Source organism: Aythya ferina (assembly GCF_964211825.1).
Source record: "Aythya ferina genome assembly, chromosome: Z".
In the NCBI taxonomy this organism is placed as follows: domain Eukaryota; kingdom Metazoa; phylum Chordata; class Aves; order Anseriformes; family Anatidae; genus Aythya; species Aythya ferina.
In genome coordinates, this window is record NC_140299.1 from 12,800,225 (window position 1) to 12,821,416 (window position 21,192).

Here is a 21,192-nt window from a genome sequence, read left to right on the forward strand (position 1 = left end):
TTATTTGAAAGTTGAAACACCTGGTACTGAGATAGCCAACAAAAGCAAAAGAAGTCAGTATGCCCTAGCACAGTGTAACCCTAAGAAAGAGTATAAGGCACAATAACGAAGTGAATTGGCCATTGCAGAGATGAGCAAGGAAATTACTATGACTGAATTAAAACTGGGAATTAGTGTAAGATTTTTACCTTTGATTACCTTAAATGTGAAGTGCTGGAAAAATCTTAAATTAGGAGTAGTGGGAATGAACTAGCTCAACAGTTTTAATATATCGCTTGAAAAATAAAAATAACAATCATTCAATAAAATTTCCTACAGCAGCAAGAAACTCAGCACAGTGACTAGCAGTCATAAATCTAAGTTGTTAGTTAAAGATGTCCTGTAGATTCTGTTTATATTACATATATTGTATTTCTCATACACTTCACAGCTTACAGGCTAAAAGCTTAAGGCTTAATTTCAGCTTAAAGGCTAGAAATGGCTTAAAACCTAAAACAGTTCAATAAACAGGAACTGTTTAATGAAAATTTCTTCTGCCTTTCGTCAGCAGATATGCTTACTGAAACATCAGTCATACTGGTAGAATTATCTTCTCAATCAGGTAGCAAAACCTGGATTTTTTGTTGTATTAGGTATGTTACAATAAATCATTTTACAGGAGAAACAAGTATGTCTGTGATTCATAGGTATCTAGATACCTTTGTACATCTGACTCCAAACTTTCTTTCCAAAAGCTCATATCAGATTTCTCTTAAGTATCTTAAAAGATTTATGAAGGATGGTTATCCATTTGTCACTAATCTGCTTCTGCAACACCAAGTTCACTGTCTCATACACAAAATACTCATAGTTCTCTGAATTCAGATGCATAATACTGATCAACAGCTTTGCACACAAGGAAACCATCACTGGCATACACTCTCCACATTCAAATCACATCTATTGATATATTAGGTGCTCACATTCTGCCTTTTCCAAAAGGAAGCTTCTTTCATGACAGATATGTGAATTAGGATGCACTGGAAGGTTTTTCTCTTTCTTTCTCACCACTCACCAATTTTTCACCACTATTGTGGTGCTGGTCATTTCCATATGCTGCTACCTTCACTATTCAGGGGTTGTGATTTTTATCAGTGTCAGGAGAATCTGAAAAGACTAACTGCAGATAAATATGCAACTAAACAACTAAAATTAGTTAACTTTGTTCAAGATCTTCTCCATACACCTATATTCACCCCCAGTTAGAGGATATGTTAATAAATAATTGGATATATCTTTCAGTTCTAGCCACTAGCTTTTAATTTCTCTTTCTTTGCTAAATTCAACGTTATCTATCATGTGGCTGAGCAGTCTGCTTGTTAGGCAGAAAGCGCTTTATAACTGATCATTCTTTGTGCTCTCTGGGAATACATAAAAATACATAAATAGACAAAATACATAAAAAGACAAAAGAACAAAAAACAAACTTGGGACATCAGGAGAATAATCAGTCTACAAATTTGAGGAGGGTTATTGTGTTGTATTCACAACACAGGTGGAACTGGGTGTGAGCCAAAGCTTAAAGAACTTAAAAGGTGCATCAAGTAACTGTGTTTTTAGTGTTTTTTTGTTTGTTTGTTTTGTTTTGCTTTTTCTGTTTTTCATTAATATTATTTCCCTAACTCATACTTACCAGGGGGGTTGGAATTGTAAATCACACATCCTGACATCAGTACTAGTATATACTGTCTATTCCTCATGATAGTTTTGGCTGGTTGAGATATATTTTAACCTGGCATCAGATCAGTGATATAAATTTTTATAGTTCACTTACAGATAAGGTAGTTCATATAAAACTAGTACTAACATGTATTAAATAGTATTTGCCTCTCTCCTAGTTTGCTCTCTATACGTGAATTACTGGAAAAATTGTGAGTATTTTGCATCTGAAGTCTTACAAGGCAGAAATGTTTCTGCCTGGAGATAAAATGTGCCAATCAACCTCAGAAATGACAGCACCACCAAGATGTTGTTTAGCCCTGTATAGTTGTGCCTACTGAGCGCTTTATGTGAGCAATTTTATCTCATTTCACCCATTATTGAATGATGGAAAAGAGTGAGGATATGCAGAATTGTAGTGTGCCATTAAAATGTCAGTTTGAGCTAAAAAAAATAAAAATCTAGGAGAATTAAGTATTTTTACTTAGATGTCCCAGGATCTTGGATAACCGATTCCCAGCAAAATACAGTAGAGATCTCCCTGAAAATAGGGATCTCAAAAACTCACAAATTTATGTTTGTCACCAGTTTCTCGACAAAGTGGTAATCATCAGCTCTGCTATTACTCACCTAGTTCAAAATCTTTGATATCTTCTATCCTCTTGAAAGTGCTCTTTAGCCCCATCACTTTCTATAAAAAGTTGGCTTTTCACCATTCCACATACAGAAAAATGATTTTGTAGTCATCAAGCATTCAAGTATTTTGTGCCATCTGAAAAATCACTAACAAGAATAAACCTCAACCTACACTTTTTCCTTGGTAGATATCTCCTTGGCAGTTCCTGTATTTGTTTTTTTCTTAATTTCTTTTGTTTCACCAGGAATCTTCTCATGACTTTTGGTAGACAATGTTGTGTATAGGAAGGCAGATACATCCACAAATTTATCCTTACCCTCATTTATCAATAATGGAAGAATCACCAGCTCAAGTGACTGTCTCACAGCAAATAAAGTAATAAGAATAAAGTAAATAAAGTAAAGTAAAAATAATAGTAATAAAATAGTAATAAAAGTAAATTAATCAAGTAAAAAGAAGAAAAGGTGAACAAAGTAATAAAAGCAAATAAAGCTCTACTTCTGTTGCTCAGATTCCAATTTTGAATAAAAATATGTCATTTAGAATGTGCCATTCTAAATAAACTCTTTCTCCACTGTTCTTCACACTGGAAAGGATTCTAGAAAGACTGTTCTCTCTAGGCTAAAGCTAACATTTCTGAATACTTAACTCTGACCAACAGAGTGAGTCAACAGAACAGGTTTACAGCTGTGTGTACCAGTAATACACAGAGTGCACAGCAGTAGTTGAAACGGAAACAGAATATGCTGAGAGGTCCTACAATCCATATTATACACCTAAAGAGAGATCTACCTAACTTACAATGTAATACTTCCTCCCATTGGGAAAGAATTCCATAATCATCAGGAAATAATTAAAGATAAATTTAAATATAATAATAATAATAATAATAATAATAATAATAATAATAATAATAATAATAAAGGAATAAGCCTATTGCAACCTAAGATGATCTCTAACTGTGTTTTCAAAGGTCAGAAACTTCACGTGACTGTATTTGCTGCCCAAGTCATTCTCAGGCCCCCATCCTAATTTTTGAGTCTAGTAGCTCCAACATAGGGGACACAGCATGGGGGGGAATGCCTTGCAGAAACAAAGACAGTGGTAACACTGAAAGAAAAGCAGTTTATTACTTCACTCCTAACCTGTTCCAACAGTCAGCAGCCAACACATATCTAACACTGTCTAGCAGCCATATAATGTGTTTCTTTTAACATACTCATATACCTACTCATATAGAAATGAGAGAAGAATCTAAAGGCAATGGAGGAGAATCAGGCAGAAGTCAGTTATTGTGTGCCTAGAGAAAGAAGGCGAGGAAAAAAACAGCAACAAAAAATGCAAACAGGAAATTCTGTAGACTATTAGTCTTTACTTCCAGTCCTCAGTAGGAGATTACTTTTTCATGTTTTTCTAATCTGCATGCCCACAAGTCCAGCATAATTACACACTTCAGATATTTGTGTTTTGCTTATACTGTGATAAAGAAATACAAATATACATATAATACAATCATCATATCCATACACTTAAAAAAATAAATAATAATTAGAAGCATCAGATATATAGCATTAGGCAATACTTAAACACTCCTGTCAGGACTGAAATAAAATCTCTTTGCTGTTAACTTCTAGGTAATTTCATTTTCAACTCTAATACCTCTCTGTCTCTTAAAGAGGTAATCCCATGCCCTCCTTCCCTGGCTGTTTAGTCCCACTCTCAGTGTTTTGCCACTTCTGGCATGCATCTGATTTCTCAGCAAGCTGATTTACCTCCATAGTGTGTACAAAAAAATGGCCATCTTTTTACTGGATCAGTTTTCTGCTGAAAGAGTACTGGCTCGTGGGGAGATCAAACCTGAGCAGGCACAGAGAAGAAATTATCGCAAATTGGATAGAGTGGGTGAGTGAGTAGAGCTGTGCTTTTCTGTGCCAGCCAACTGTTTGAACCATTCAGCTGCCTCTTCTAACTGCAGACCAAGACTTAAAGCTTTTAGGGAAATTTCATTTAAAACTCAAGAAAATCTGAGCTCCATAGAGATTTACATCCTACGACATCTTATTCAGAATATTTCCATATATCTCCTGTAAGAAAAAATTACCTGAAATTATGAAAGACTTAAAGCCTTTGGGCTTTAGACACAGCAAATATGTTGTAAGTGTACATCAAAACTATTCAGGCATGGAAAATAACAGAAACTTAGGTCAGTGTTTCTAGGTGTTGATATTCAGGTCCACCTTAGTCCATAAACTCACTTTCACTCAAATACTCTCCGATTATGCAATAGTATCCCAATGTTACTAATAATACTACAGCTCTTGGACCAAATATTTCAGTTTTGTAGGTAGGACCAAAGAAATAAAAATCCAAGTTGCTAAATAACCTTGACACCTGCATTCCATTACTTTAAAACAATATTTAGCATCCTGAGATATATTAAAAGCATTTTATTAGTGATATACTTTGATTCTTTGTGCTCAAAATAACTTAATTAGGGCAGGGTTGAAGGGATTTTTGAACCCTGGAGGAAGTATTCTGGGCACATATTTCTCCTTGAAAAATAATTTGGTGGAATACAGCTTGTCAAAGAAGAGATTTAGTAGCATACTGAGATCTTGAAATTGATTTGTCCATTCCATAATGGAAACATTTAAAGTAGAACCCTTTCCTTAACAACAACAACAAAAACAATAAATATTAATGAATTGTTACTGCAAAGCAGGGAAAACATTAGTTTTCCTATTTTTGCTATGGCTTTGCCATACCAAATTCCTAATTTCAAGTTTTAAAATATGGAAAAAAAAAAAAAATGTATGTTATGTTTAGGTTGCATTCCATCTAATTTTTTTTGTAATTCAAAAGAAGAAAAAGTAAGGAAACTCCAGAGCACATGAAAGTATTCCAACAGCACACACACACAAAATATTTATTTAACAGTTGAAAATAAAGTTGATGAAAAAATGACAATTTATAGAAATGCAAACTAAGTATCAATAATTTTGTCACAAGGCTTATGAGCATGATAAATGTCTTTGATTGCAACATACTTAAGAGAGAGCAAATATTGGAATCTAAAGGGGCGAAAATTTAGCTCTTGAAGTCAATACAGATTTTTGTTGTTTTCAGGAAGGTCAGGTTTTCATCACAGTACATTTTACTAACAAGTACTACACAAAGAATTCAAATGTCCTATAGTAGTAATTTAATGTGTGATTTTTTTAACTTTATTTGCTATAATTCACATGATTTCCATATTTCTGTTCTTTTTGTTTTACCAGTTCAAAACTAACTATGAAAAGAGAATGTTTAAAGTAGATATTCCACCCAATGACACATCCACAGTGGCTTCCATAATAAACAATGTGTCTGAAGCAATGGAAACTCTCACCCAAATGAAAGAGGAAATGGTTCCTGTTCCAGGTTCTGTAAATGGAGTGAATGCCCTTGGCTTGGTGGTTTTCTCAATTAGCTTTGGCTTAGTGATCGGAAGCATGAAGGAGCAAGGTCAGGCATTAAAAGACTTCTTTGATAGCCTTAATGAGGCTATCATGAGATTGGTAGCTCTAATCATGTGGTAAGTGCCTCTGATAAATTCTGCATTAAGTTACTAACTATTTTTTTTTCATCACAGTCATGCACTGAATAGCTAGAATCTGTCTGGCAGAAAGTCAGACAACAAGATTTTAAATTCCTTGTAGCCTTTTTGGTAAGTGAACCCAAGAACTGTAATTCTGTATAAATAAGTAATTTGTTAAAAAATGCCTGGTCTTTCCGAATGCTTGGCTTTTGGCCCTGAGCAAAATCAGGATATATGGCAGAATTTGCCAGGCTTATACAGGGCCATTCTATGTCTTCATAAAGATAGTAATCAAAACAACATGCTGTCAGAGTCCTTATGATCTACTTAGACTTCATTAAAGGAAACCGACAAATGTCTCCCATAATCACATTTCTACACAGCAAAACTTTGCTATCTTTACTTTCCAACACAACTGGTTCCTGGTTCTTGTGTAGAGTGTAAATACGTCCTTGCATTGTAGCTGCACTGCACACAAACATACATAACTTTTGCTACTTCATTGTTGTGTTCAATAGATAAATAAAACCAATAACTTTTCCCTCAAACACGAGGTATAAAGTCTTTTAAACACTGAAGTTTCATCTTTTTGTCAGGTAGAAGTTTAATTATGAAAATAGTCTGGAATGTCTTGGTGCCTTCTTTACTACGGAAAAAATAACTACCAAAAAACAAAACACAAACACACACAACCAAACCACAAAGCCCTAACACACACTCTTATTTTGCAGTATTAAATGCGAAACTAAAAAGTATATAAGTATATATAATTATGTAAGTATATAAATATGCTTATATTTTTTTCATATAAGTATATAAAGAATAATATATATAGTATATAAAGAATTAAATATTATTATAATATTTAAATAATAATAAATATACATATAAGTAAAAGTTATCTTAAAAATCTATATAAAGAAAAAACTTTTTCTCATTATTTACTGGCAAACTTAAGATGATAAAGCACTGAGTAGTATCTGAGAAATTTCTACGTGGATTTTATGGCTAAAAGTGCAATTGAGATACACTAGATGATGGTGTGCTCTGATAACTTAGTGTGAAAAGATGGGTTAGCATTTATGGAAATAATGCTGTATCAGAAGTCTAGCTGTAACAGATTTGTGTTTCTGAAAATCTTAAGAGATTTATGTCTAGCTCCTTCTTCATTTGTAGCTGTGTTTTTTGATAAGAAAAAGCAGATTAGACTACTCTGTCAGGGCCCCACAGAGCCATAACCTCTGCCATACACACAGCTCCATGCTAGTGTTATCCAGTGCCCCAGTAGGAATGGCCAGAAGCCACTTAAATCATTGGAAGTGTGAGTTCCTTCCCCAGTAACATGGGAAACAGCAGTGGAGAGAGAACAGAACTGGGCACTTGGCATAGTCTGCAATGATGTTGGATGCGCCTTCATTCAAACAGGCAGAATTATACCAGAATTGGCTAAACTAGCTTTTAGATGACACTTGAATTACAAAGGTAGATCATCTTCCTACAAGTTAAAAAAGTTACTGAAGAATTTGAATTGAGACTGCTCTTCTATAGGCTCATCTTTACATGGCAGTTTTTTTCCGGTGTCTATCCAACCCAGGTTTGCTATGTGATTTTCATGCTTTTTAAGCAGTTCTTTAAGATTTCATGTATGAAAGGTGCAGTATACATCTCCTCTTCCTATATTCCTCTTACCAGAGCCTATTAGAAATATTCACTGCTGTGGTTTCATCTAGGTTGACCCGTTTAGAGTTAAACAGTTAAACTCTCAGATTGCTTCTGAATAATTATAGTCATCCTACCAGTAAATGCTACATTCATGCTTGCATATAAACACCAAAGATATGGCTGAAGAAGTGGTTTTTGTCCAATATCAATTATAATTTCTTATTTGCAGGTATGCACCACTTGGAATCCTCTTCTTAATTGCTGGAAAAATTGTTGAGATGGAAGATATGGGTGTGATTGGTGGTCAGCTTGCCATGTATACTGTAACAGTTATCATTGGTTTGCTTATTCATGCTGTCATTGTCTTACCTCTTCTGTACTTCCTGATCACTCGTAAGAACCCCTGGGTATTTATTGGAGGCCTAATCCAAGCACTAGTCACAGCTTTGGGAACATCTTCCAGGTACAACACAATATTTTAAGTCCATATTTTTGGGGAAAAAATTTTGTGTAATATAATTGGTTAACTTCATATTCCAATATTTACTTGGGCACTTTATTGCAGTTCCACTACTCTCTGATAGAGATGGTTATTATTATGCTGACTTGAACCTTATTTTTTATGAGACTGCTTGAACAGAGATTAAATAGGCATGTTTGGCAATGCATACTCTATGGCTGGAACCCTTGTGACATTGCCTTGGTCTTTGAGATTTGTAGGTAGTTTGTAACCACTTGTTGGTAAACAAGTTGGTAAACAAAAGGCTGAAGCTGACAAACAAGGCTTTGCATTTGTGCATGGGAAAACAAAACAGCAAATTGGATGGCTCAGAAGGGATTGTGTGAGAGAGTGTGAGAATCCTTCTTGGCACATGATATTCTGTGCTAAAGATCCTGGTAGCCAGTGATGGATAGTACGACCTGCAACAGAAATGCCCCTATTGTTACCTGTTGATGAGGTCAGAGGAACCTCATGTGAATAAAAACCCTGTTTGCATCTATGATGAAAGGAAATATTGCTATGATCAAATGTTTCCTATACCATATGGCCTTTCATAAAGCACCTTCCATTTCAATAGATTTTGAAAGTATCTCATAAAGACAGATGTTTTTGGTCAGCCATTCTGCATAAATAAATTCAAGACACTAGTGTTTGGGTTTGTTTTGAAGATCTGGATTAGAAGCTACTAGGATTATTAATGTAGAATCTGATTAAGTTTTGTATCAATAAAAATGCTTTTAAGGAACAATGTCCTTATCTTAGTGGGTAAAGAGTGATGATTACTAAGTTTCTTATTGAGCATTTTGATGTCAATCCTTGCAATCTGTGGAATGCCTAAAAAGTAAATATATTAATAACGATTTTAATAGGAAGATGATACAACTGAAAACAAGTGACACAGTTTAGGAGAAAATAAATAGTGCCAAATAAAATTAATATCTAATTTTTACGATACTAAAACTTTGGTGGGTAACGTTAATAGTTTTAAGAGGATATTTTCCAATGTCTGTGAAATGTTCAACTTGGAGCTACTCAAGATTCCGAGTAAGAACATAGACTGATGCTGGATCAAGAGAGCACACTACAAGTGCATTTAAAAACTTCAAAATTCAACAGTAAGTTGACTGCCATCAATGACATTTTCTAGCACAACCTCCCACAGCCCTTCTTTATTTAATACTTTATCAGTATTTTTATTTTATCAGGATTGATAAAGTTTACAAAGACATGAAAGTCTGTGAAGTACTTGGCAATGAAGACGTCACAGAAACAGAGTACTTTGAATTACCGAGTCTTGAAAAAACTCTTTATTTTGGTGTAATCAGGTGTAGCTATACATCTTCAAAGAGCCCTGTCCACTCTTACAAAATAGCCACCTTATCCTTCCTTCTGAGACAGTATCTCTGAAATGTAACTTGTCAACCTGTAGCAAATTGTACAGTTAGATTTATCTTTAACTGGGATGACTATTTATTTGGATGTAGCAGAGTGTAAAGATTAAGTGGTAAAGTGGTGTAATCATCTATCAGAATGCCCCTTGCAATTGAGCCATTAAATAAAGAGGGAGAAAATATGCTGTTTAGTGAAGGTTTGAATAGATGAATTTGTATAACTTCAGGAAAACAAGGCTTAGGATTGGTTCAGTCATAACTCCATGGCATCAAAAATGGGAAGTGGGAATTTTAAAATAGATAGTTCTGCCTAGCATGCCAGAGTATAACAAAATCTGATGACAAATGCTGAAGTTAGACACATTCAGACTAGAGACTACATAGTAACAATAATGAATGATTGGAAAATCTTTCCAAACACATTATGAGAATCTGCATTATTAGAAATGTTTAAATTAAGCCTTGGCTTTATTTATTTATTTATTTTTGATATTCTGGTAGATCACATAAAAACAAAGACAATCAGAACAATCTTTCTTGTTATAATAACATATGACACTTTGCACTCCTCTTTGTAAAATGTGTACCAAGTAGTGTATCATGCGTTATCTTCTTTTTGTTTCAGTTCTGCTACACTACCTGTTACATTTAAATGTCTAGAAGAAATAAATGGAGTGGACAAACGAGTTACAAGATTTGTTCTCCCTGTTGGTGCTACAATTAATATGGATGGAACTGCTCTATATGAGGCTTTGGCTGCAATTTTCATTGCACAGGTTAACAACTTTGATCTGAACTTTGGGCAGATTATCACAATCAGGTACAGAAGCCATTACTACCTACATCTACTAAAAGCACCTTTGTGATGACTCCTTCTTGCCGTTATATGAGGGATTAAACAAAAGCATCTAGAGCTAAAAACAAGAACTGCTACAGTAGCTGAATAACTATAATGATTTACATCTTCTGCACAGAAGAGCCCCCCCAGCACTTATTCTCCATTAGGTAAACATTTAAAAACTAGAGCATAACACATCTATCACTGAACTTAGTACACTGAGTCAACAGGAACAATATTTAATAACTTTTTAATTTCTTTTGTCATTAAAAATTTCTTTATTAAGAATTCATGCAGCTGCTGGGAGCTGTGGACTGGATATCAGAACTGGATAGTTTACTTTGCATGTACCAAACCATAGCATAAGAGCAGCACAGTGGCATGGTACCATGGCTAACCTAAGGCTAGGAGGGGTGGTGTCTTCCTTGTCTTCATGGCCTCAGGATACAAGTAGAGCAACTTGTGTAAGGAGTAGAAATACCTTTTAGAGTAGAAATACCTTTTATTAGTTCAGCTGATAGAAGTGGAGAAGATGGGTATGTTTTCAAGCACAAAAGCCTTCATGTTTGAAATAGAACAGAAAAACAAACAACAACAATAAGAACAACAACAAACACGCTACATAGCAGTTGATGTAACCGATCTGCATTAATGTCATTATGTAACTCAAACAATTTAAGAGAAAAGGGTGATGGGTACCTGTGCAAAAGAAAGAAATGTCAACAAGGGGAGAAAGGGACACTATAGGACAGGGAGGGACAGGGAGAGAAAAGTATTTATCACTCAGTAGTGAACATTCAGATAGTGGTAAATGGGGAATGTAGGAGATTTTCCAGCAGAAGTGCTTTTCTCCTTAAAAAACAAACAAACAAATAAACAAACAAAAAACAGCTTAATTCAATATTCATCAACAGAAGGCGTAACTCTGCCTCCACACTCTGAGGCAATAATTCCACATACATTAATACTAGAGCTGCTAGCTGCCAAATCACCTGAAAAAACAAATTCTTCCTAAACCAGGTGTGAACAAGCATATTTATGTCAAGTTACTAGAGTGTATGATTCAGGGTTCCTGCCAGCTTTCTGTTTTTTGATGGCTGAATGCCAACAGCCAGAGGACAGATTATAATTCACTTGGCATAAAGTACTGCATCCTGGTTTGGGGCCCCCAGCACGAGAAGGATATGAACCTGTTACAGCAGGTCCAGAGGAGGGCTATAAAGATGCTCAGAGGACTGGAGCACCCCTCCTGTGAAGAAAGGCTGAGAGACCTGGGGATGTTCAGCCTGGAGAAGTGAAGGCTCTGGGGACACCTCATTGCAGCATTTCCATACTTAAAGAGGTCTCATAAAACGGTTGGAGAAGGAGTCTTTTCTCAGGTATATATTGATAGGACAGAGGGGAATGGTCTTAAATTAAAAGAGGATAGATTTAGATTATACATTAGGAGGAAATTCTTCACTGTAGAAGGGTGGTGAGGCACTGGCACTGGCTGCCCAGAAAAGCTGTAGATGCCCCATCCCTGGAGGTGTTCAAGGCCAGCCTTGATGGGGCCTTGGCCAACCTGATCTAGTGGGTGGCACCCCTACCTATGGCAGGGGGGCCGGAGTTCAATGATCTTTAATGTCCCTTCCAACCTGAGACATTCCATGATTCTATGATTCTATAGTGAGGTAGACAGAGAAAAAAACTTTTTGCATTAGGTCTTCCATGACAAAATTATCTCCTCAAATTCACTTTTAATGTGTTCGAGCTGCTGGAGTGCATTTGTTCAGCAAGTGGTGGCATGTACCTATGTTTTTGACCATCCATTATCATCTTCCAGGGTATTTACAGTCACAAAATCATGTGTCCATGGTTCTGGATAAAGGTTTAGTGTATACGTTTTAGGTTAAAATTCACACAGCCCTGCATCTGTGAAGTGCTTGGATTAAGGAATGGAGTCATTTTTTTCTTTATTACTGAGTAAATGGGTTCTTGCTTCATATGTGTTGTTAATGTTTGCCAGATGATAAGGTGTTTACTATGAAAATCAAATAATTTTTCTTGTGGTCTCTTTTCTCAGCATCACAGCTACTGCTGCCAGTATTGGGGCTGCAGGCATTCCTCAAGCTGGACTGGTCACCATGGTCATTGTGCTTACATCAGTTGGTTTGCCTACAGATGATATCACTCTTATCATTGCAGTGGACTGGTTTTTGTAAGTACTTTTCCAGCATCATTAAGAGCTTAGACCACATGTACAGTAGCCAGGGATATTTTGACAATACTGCAACCAGTGGTGTACTTTTGCTGTCGAAGGTATTTGGAAAGAAATGCTGAAAAGAATCACAGTTTATTGCAATTAATGAATATTCTTAGACCAGATGGTAAGAGGTGTTACCTATTGATGGTTCCGCTTGTGTGCAAAAGCTTTACTTAGAAGCATAGATCCTTACCGTACTAGAACTTTCAGATATGCTGTAATTCAACCAGAAAAGAATTGCTATAGATTTTTGTTGTTGTTGTTGTTTTGTTTTGTTTTGTTTTGTTTTGTTTTGTTTTGTTTTTTTTGTGGGCAGTTGATGAAAACCTTTCCATCAATCAGGCTCAAAGTTGACTGGTTCAGACCTGACATATTTCATTACAGGCCTGTTGTCTATCTAATCCAGGAATCTACATCTTCCCCATAGACACAGAAATGAAACAGTCATGTAATTCTTACCCAGCAACCACAACGTAGTGTCCTTCAGATTTTCTATTCCTCTGTTTGCAGTATGGCTACACTTGTAGGTATATAGGGAAATCTCATAGAGAAATCCAAGAACCAAATCACAACTAATTTCTTCCAACTTCTCTTTGCCCATTTTCCAGAGCCTTTTACCCTTCAGTCTTCCCAAATGATCCCTGTAAGAAGTTGCCTATGTCTTTTTTCAGAATGTTAATATCTTCAAATAATTATCTAACCACATGCCACAGCCATAAGTGAGTAGACACCCATCCATTAACAGTACCACTCACTCCTCATCAAGCTGCCTCCTGCATCTTCTGGGCAGAGCTTTCTAAGAGGGATGAGTTGTAGTTTACTTTGAATCATTTCAGCTGGATTTCATTACTAAATTACTGACCGTACTTTATAGTCAGGAGGGAAATGACGATAACATACATTTTCATTGGCTTTCTATGTTGAGAGGATATCAACCCAAACCAACAGTGTATAGAAATACTTCTGAGAAGCATCTGTCATACTCTCCCTTTGTCATGCTCATTACAGTTACTTCTTGCTATGAGGTTACCAACAGTATTTACATATTTTGTGCCCCCAAATCCTAGTATATTGTATATTACTACAGAAGGAATCATGGCATTAACAGTTATGTTAAATGAATATACCTAAAATGACTGTATCAATAAGTAGCTATGAAAAGGTTTTTTAAACTAGTCTGCATGCTTCCCAGAACAAGTGGTAAAGCCAAGGCTAATTTACCATTTCTTCTTAGGGATCGTCTCCGTACCACCACCAATGTCTTGGGAGACTCCATTGGAGCAGGAATTGTTGAACACTTATCACGGCATGAGCTGAAGAACAGGGATGCTGAGATGGGTAATTCTGTGATAGAGGAAAATGAAATGAAGAAACCTTACCAGCTGATCTCACAAGAAAATGAGAGTGAGAAACCATTAGATAGTGAAACCAAGATGTAGGGTAAAGAAGGCAAGAGTCCAACACTACAAGTGTGAAAAATACACACTTATTCCAGCCATTTATTTCATGAATTTACCAAGTCCACTTATTCCCTGTAATCTCCCTTTATGCTTGCACTGGAAAGAATTAATGAAAATATATTCCAAATTAGCAGTGATCAAGGTATATGTTGTCTTCCCACTTAAAAAAAATAAAATAAAATAAAATAACAGGCAACAACACTGGTCCTGCTATACAAGTGATAACTGGGGATAAAAAAATCATAATCAATTAAGTTAAAAAATAAAAATATAAATCAGTGTGTGTGTTACTCGGTCCTGTAAATGTGATTTTTTTTTTTATGAACTGGAAAGTAAGAACAGATAACAGAGCCTGAAAATGGTTTTATTTTTTTAAATACCTGTTGTGAAATTCCTAACATCTATAAGCACACAATCAATACTTCTAACTTAATAACTGCATTCAGCTAAGTAAATTAACAACATTTTTTGTTTTTTTCATCTGATGTTCTTTTGTCCTAGCATTACATCCTTGTTCAATTACTAGCAAGACAATAAAAAGGACTGTAATTGAAAGGATTAAAAAAAGAGAGATGTAAGCAAAGAAAAAAAAAAAAAACAAACAAACACAAACACAATCAGCACTTTTATCAGCTGACTTGAAATACTTCAGAGAAAGTGATTTTATCTGGATGCAGTTTTTTGCATTGTCCTCAGCTGATCTTGACAGACACCTAGTCAGCTCCCACTGACTTGTCAACATTTATGTATGTACCTCCACTCTGGATTTGCCCCCATAATTTCAACACCACGACCCAGCTGAACAATAGATGCGTGTAAGTGCTTGTAGGAGCAAAGCCCTAGGCTGTATTGACTCTGGGACTGGAAATGTATCTTCATCTATGTGTGGAGGAAAAATAATAATAATAATAATAATGCTCTGGGTATGCCAATTAATCTCCTTAATAAGCAATAATGAGACTATGAGGGAGTGGTATCCCTCTGCAGAAAGTGCAGAAGGGTGAGATGATCATATCCTAATGGGACTGGATTCTAAATCTGAATCCCTGATGACAACAAGGGACTTTCTGATTGGAAAACTTCCAAATGCTTGCTCATTCTACTGACAGCAATAAAGCTGTTAGTTGGATTTACATTTTTTCGCATGGAGAATGCTTCCTAACTACATGATAATTTTCAAAATCCTTGTGCATTTATTGGCAGCATCTCAAAAATAATAAATAAATAAATAATAATAAAAAAAACCAACCCTTTAGAAAGCAAAACTAATGGGTGCTTTTTTACATTTTTCTAGGAAAAAAATATATAAAATGCAAAATAGTAAATACTATAATAAATATTGAAAACTTAATTAGAAAGAATTTTAAAGCGCAATATTGTAGGTTTCTTTCAGGAAACAGATAAACAAAGAATGAAAAAAAAAGGGGATAATTCACTTGTAGTCTTGTGGCTGTTAGTTCATTTCAATATTATTCTCTGATTAAGCCCTGTTCTAGAAATGTAAATTATAAATATTTTTTACTTTTTATCTTCTATTATTATAGAGGTTAAACTGGAAAGTTTAATAATACACTTATGGTTGAGGGAATGAAGAAATATTAATTGAAAGGCACAATAACGTTGAGCAATCACTTTTATTCAAACATAAGTTTCTCTTCTTTCTGCCTTCCCTGTTTAAAAATAAATAAATAAATAAAAATGAAGGATTCCCTTGCAATGTCACAGTTGTTAATCAAAAAAATAGTATGTTGCTTTTGTCACTAAAAGAATATAAATACAGTGTGCTTGACTGTAGTGAATATGTCAGCATCTTGACAGAAGGCAAATCTTTTTCCATGTCTAAAGTAACAAGGCAAGACTGTTTTTTTTCAGGACTGAAAACTCCTGCCCAGCTTCTCCTGTTGAGTAGCCGAGACAGCATGGGCAGGAAGACTTCAGTGACTGAAGTGAGCCGGGTTTAACCCAGACTATCAAGCAGTCAAACCTGCAAAGCTCTAAATGAATCTCTGGCTGAAAGAAAGCAAGTATGATTTATTTTTTTCTAACAGAACACAAATCTAGAATTCAGACATTTTCTGATATGTAATTAGAGATATTTTTATATAGCTACTGTATTCAGAATGTGTGTGTAAATGTTAACTGTAGAATTTATGGCATAACAATTTAATTTTTGTTAAGATTCTGTTTGGAAATACATTGCAAAGGCTTAATGTAAATGGCTGTCTTTCTATGACATCAGCTGAGAAAAATGAATTGTGTCACAAAGTATGTGATCTTCTTTTATACTAACTGTTTCTTTTGGAAATCAGATTTTATAGAAAGATTCCTTTTCCCATCCCTTATTGGTTCTGCATTGGTATGCACCCCGAGTGGATTGAGAAACATTACTTTGTAGATGTATTTTCAATAAAAATAGTTTTACATTACTGCTTTTTATTGGGGGATTTATTTCAAAGGCTCTCTAATAGAATCTTCACACAAATTCAATACAAACAAACACATAATATGCAACTTAGGAATTACAGGCCATTATATACAGTAGGATCTGGCTATAGCAAAGCTTCCTCATTTTAAAAATCTGTTTACAGTTTCAAGAAAAAAAAAAAAAAAAGAAAAAAAAAAAAAAGCACAGAAAAAAGGAAAGAGTGGGTAGAGAGGAACATTAAAAATAAAAAGAACCAAAGTTAATCAAACTTAATTTCAGTCAAATTCAGGTATATAACTTCATATTAATATCTGCAAAATATTAAAATATTAAAAAATTATATTTGAGTTTATTCAACAACTGAGAAGTAGTCATTTCATTCTGGATGTGTAATTACATGGTCCAAATGCAGAAATATCATAGTGCCATGTGAATCAATAGAAGTCATTTGACTAAGATATTACAGCATTGTTACATTGCAGTCGTCCTAGACAATCCACTGTTTTTCTCACAGAAGTGGTTTGGGATGGTGTTAAGGTCTATTTGGCAACAACTTCAGCTAGCAGAGATACCATCTTATAGAAATTAATGTCTTTCCAGAAGGAGTGGGAAGAAGTAAAAGACATGAGCTGAATCACTTGAATTTGGAAATCTGTGTTGCCTGGAGCAGATGGAGGCAGCAGGGAGATGCCCTGCCTTCCTGAGCATACACCACCAAACCACTGGACAATGACCTCTATTAATTGACCTGTAGTACGTTGAGCAAAAACCATATATAAATACAAACATGATTTAAAACATAATAAAATAAAATAAATCAAAGAAGAGATAGAGTTATAAAGTGCATGAGCATATTTTTTCCCATTTTTCTCCAAGTTATCTACACTTTCATTCATTCTATCCAGTTAGGTATCTTTGTTTCTAGAATTCCTATTATAATGGGAAGAGCTATAGAAAAGAGGGTTAGTGTATCATTTGGAGGCGTTTCTGGCATGGTGGTCTCACTCACTTTTCACCCCACCCAGAAAAAAAGATCTCTTGTATTCCTTAATTTTTCAGTAGTTGAGATACAATACAGGCATGGAAGTTGGGATACAATACAGCCATGCTGTTCTTAGGGAAGAATTTATGTCTCTGTGACAGTGTGTGGCCCATATAAAGCAAAGGGATCATGCATGTGGAAAATCAGCTACTGGCACAGAAAGTACTTTTGCCTTCCTTTCAGAAGAACTGGGTTTGCATGAGTAAAATTTGTGTTCCAATGCAGGCACAACTGAAGAGAAACTGAGGGCATTTCTTTCAACTGACACTATAACATGTACTTGGTTTAAAAAAGTTACAATGAAAATGGTACAGAAGAGCATACCCTGCTTCTGGTGTGATCAAGTGTGCTAATTGTATTTGCTGTGATCAACAATGTGTGATCAACTTGCTCCCAGTGTGATCACCTCTTTCCCAGAACAAGATAAAAAATTGAGATGAACTGATAGTTCACTCATTCTTTGGCTTTCTGGCATCTTTCTACTAAGAGATCGGCTTACACTGGGAGTATGGAATAAGAGAGAGATGGAGAGAGATGTCTACACCTCCATGCCAAGCTGAAAACCCAGACTTGCAACATCAGAGAAGCAGTGAGATTCCCTCTGATAATAAAAAGAACTGTAGTCAGATGATAACATCCTGCATCGTGAACATTTTTCTGTCCCTCTGCCTTCCTCCTGTCTCCTCAGATGTCTCTAAGATACTCAAATGTATCTAAAATTCCAAAATTTTACTATAGGAGCACTTGCATATCTAATTGAAGTTCTTCAGCATGCCTCATTACACAACTAGGGCTGCACAAATAATTGAGTTTATACTTCAGTGAGGGAACTGAAAGACTGGGGGGGTATAATGTTTCCAGGTCATCATGAAACATTTTTTTTTTCTTTATAATGCTAAAATAAAATAAATGAAATGAAATTAAAATAAAATAAAATAAAATAAAATAAAATAAAATAAAATAAAATAAAATAAAATAAAATAAAATAAAATAAAATAAAATAAAATAAAATAAAATAAAATAAATTGTCAGCCTCAAGTATGAAAGAATGAAAGAGAATATGTAAGAATGAAATATTTCATTCTCCACTTCTTCAAACGTCTCACTTTTATCTCATTTCTGGATAAATTTTAGTCTACTCTAAATTAAAATAAATAGCTGTAAAATGAATGGTTACTCTGAAATAAGAGATTGAACAATTTAGCTAAGAAAATATCAAGTAGAAATATTTCAACTTTTCTGTAATAGCTCCTCACTTTAAAATCAGTTATGTTTATAAATGTTGGCACACCTTCACAAGTACTTGCCTCAAAAGCTGCATTTTTCAGCAATTTATTTTTTTAAGAACACTTTTTCATTGCTCTTTATAACTTCTTTTCTCCAGGTATTGCACATTTTTCTGCTTTTCCTGATTGTTCAGATTTTTTTTTTTCTTGATTGTATCATTGACTTTTTACGGTTTTGTTTAGTTTTGTTTTGTTTTAAGTAATATAAAACCCTCTCCCTTTACTGATATTTTTCCCAGTTCTATAGTTATTATTTCTCATCAACTTTTACTCTTTTCCTGCATTGTTTTTGTTGCTTTTTTTTTTTTTTTTTTTTTTTTCCGGTGCCCCAACCAGTTTCCCATTTTCTCCACTACTGTATTCCTCTTTCCATCCCACCCATTTTCTCTCTTAGCTCTTCTCTTCATTTGTACAGCTTCCACTCCAGAAACCCCACTGCTGTGGCTTTCATAAACCCAAATTCTTGTCCCAATAGTGTCCTTGTCTCTTTCATAAACCTATACAAGTCTCTCATCTTTTCTTTGTTTTGGTTCTCAGTAAGTAAAACTGGAGCAATACCATCACCCTAGCACCAGGTTTGTTGATAGAGAAATAAAGGTTTTGGAGCACCCACTCGGCAGAGCTGATGCAGACATCTGGGTCATGCCTTATATGCCTTCCAGACCCTGGGATTTGCCCCGAAGCAAAGGAGCTTTGGACCAGCAGCTCCCGCACTGTAGACAATTGAAACATGTTTAAGCAACTTTTACTTCAAAACAAATTTATTCACTGTAATTGTGCATAAAAAGAAGTCAAATCCCATGGTGCTTGCTGGCACCAAAGTCCCATAAGTAGCAATAGGGAGAAGGATAAAATAAAGATCTAACTCGAATTTCATGCACATGGAATAAACTACACTGCAAATGTACTTTGAATATGATTAGGACTGGTTCCAGATGGTGACCGTAGTTCAGTCTGAGCAGGTGCTACACAAGCTTCCCTTCACAGATCTGATGGTTCACCATGCCCTGGACCTGCCGTTCCCTGCACAGCTGAAGCCCACTCCTCTCCCAGGAAGCAGCTCCTGGCCGTGCCAAATTGTGTGGTGTTTTTGTGATATGCACAAACAGGGACCAGGATGAGACCACCCAGCTTGTTTGCATTTATAGGCCAAGTCAGGATGCAGGGCTCAGTCTCCAGGAGAAAAAGACTATGGTACTAACCCACTGTGCCACTTAGCATCCACAGCGCAAAAGAGCTATTCAGATGCTGCCAATGCTTCATTTTTAGCTGTACTGTGGTCCAGTAACAATCAGCCTCCTGAAAACTCCGAAATGTTTCCCAGCAATAACAGCCAAAATTTTGGTCCCATTGGATAGTGCCGCCATCGTGTGGCAAATGTTTTTACAATAAACATTTCCCCCCTCTTAAAAAAAAAAAAAAAAAAAAAAAAAAAAAAAAAGAAAGCCACATTCACTTCACTGTTATTGTTATTGCAATCCAGCTTACTCACATGAATAATATAGTCTTTCATCTTGTCCTTTTTTTAGCACAGCCTTAAAGAGGTTCATCTGTGAACACCTTCATTCTTGTTACATTGGTACTTCTGTGCATGTGTTCATTTCTCCTTGCTTTATCCAAGCACCTCAGGTGAGATGAATGTCTCTTAAGCAAAAAGTCTGCCACCATTCCTGAAATACTCTTAAGAACTGGGGGAATGCTGGTGTATGTGTTAATTTTCTAACTGATTGCTAACACAGTGGAGTATAATGTAACTGTTAATCTCTCCTCCACTCTCACTGGTCCACTTTGAAGGGGGCCTTCCTTTGGTGATCTGCCATCTGCCAAAGCACTGTGAGAATGGTAGATTTCCACACTTGGAAACTATTGACACATATTGACAGTACATAGACATCATGCATTTTGAAGGGACCTGAAAGTCAAATCAAATGTTAGTCTTCCTACAGGAATCTCTTGCAAACCCCTGGAGTAAGAATCAGGAGAATTTGGGGTACACTGTCTTAAAATACACTTCTGGCCTTCCTGGCTGTTTAGAAACATGCTTACAATATGTCATAAAGAACCACAAAGAGAAGAAAAACAGCCCCTAATTATGCTTTTGGCAGCCTTAAAATGGCCCAACTCATGCTTTTGAACATCTGAGGTCTGCAATACCGAATCCTATTAAAATAACATCCCTTAAAGGCTACTCCATCAAATATTGACTTTTCTGTCAATGAACATCATCATCAAATTGCATGAGGATTTTCACAGTTTAGCAACAACAAAGCCACCCAGAAACTCCACTGCTATCAAAAAGTTCATGATCTGCTAAAACTATAGAGTTACAGAATTGTAAAACATAATTCCAGGAACATGGGCAGGACTTTGTTTACAGTCAGTCTGGAGCAGAGATGCTATTTTAGAGCCCTAATCAAAAACCAAAACTG

General features: G+C 35.5%; 1 protein-coding gene across 1 annotated transcript in view; it reads left to right on the top strand.

Moving 5' to 3' along the window:
- Positions 1-14,654, top strand: part of SLC1A3 (solute carrier family 1 member 3) — a 62,193-nt gene extending 47,539 nt beyond the window's left edge. Inside the window, exons 6-10 of the mRNA XM_084503117.1 lie at positions 5,614-5,909; positions 7,804-8,037; positions 10,093-10,287; positions 12,371-12,505; positions 13,785-14,654. Of these exons, the coding sequence (XP_084359243.1) occupies positions 5,614-5,909; positions 7,804-8,037; positions 10,093-10,287; positions 12,371-12,505; positions 13,785-13,989 (1,065 nt within the window). The 3' untranslated portion in view covers positions 13,990-14,654. The remainder of the gene's footprint in view (positions 1-5,613; positions 5,910-7,803; positions 8,038-10,092; positions 10,288-12,370; positions 12,506-13,784) is intronic.
- The last annotated feature ends 6,538 nt before the right edge of the window (positions 14,655-21,192 follow it).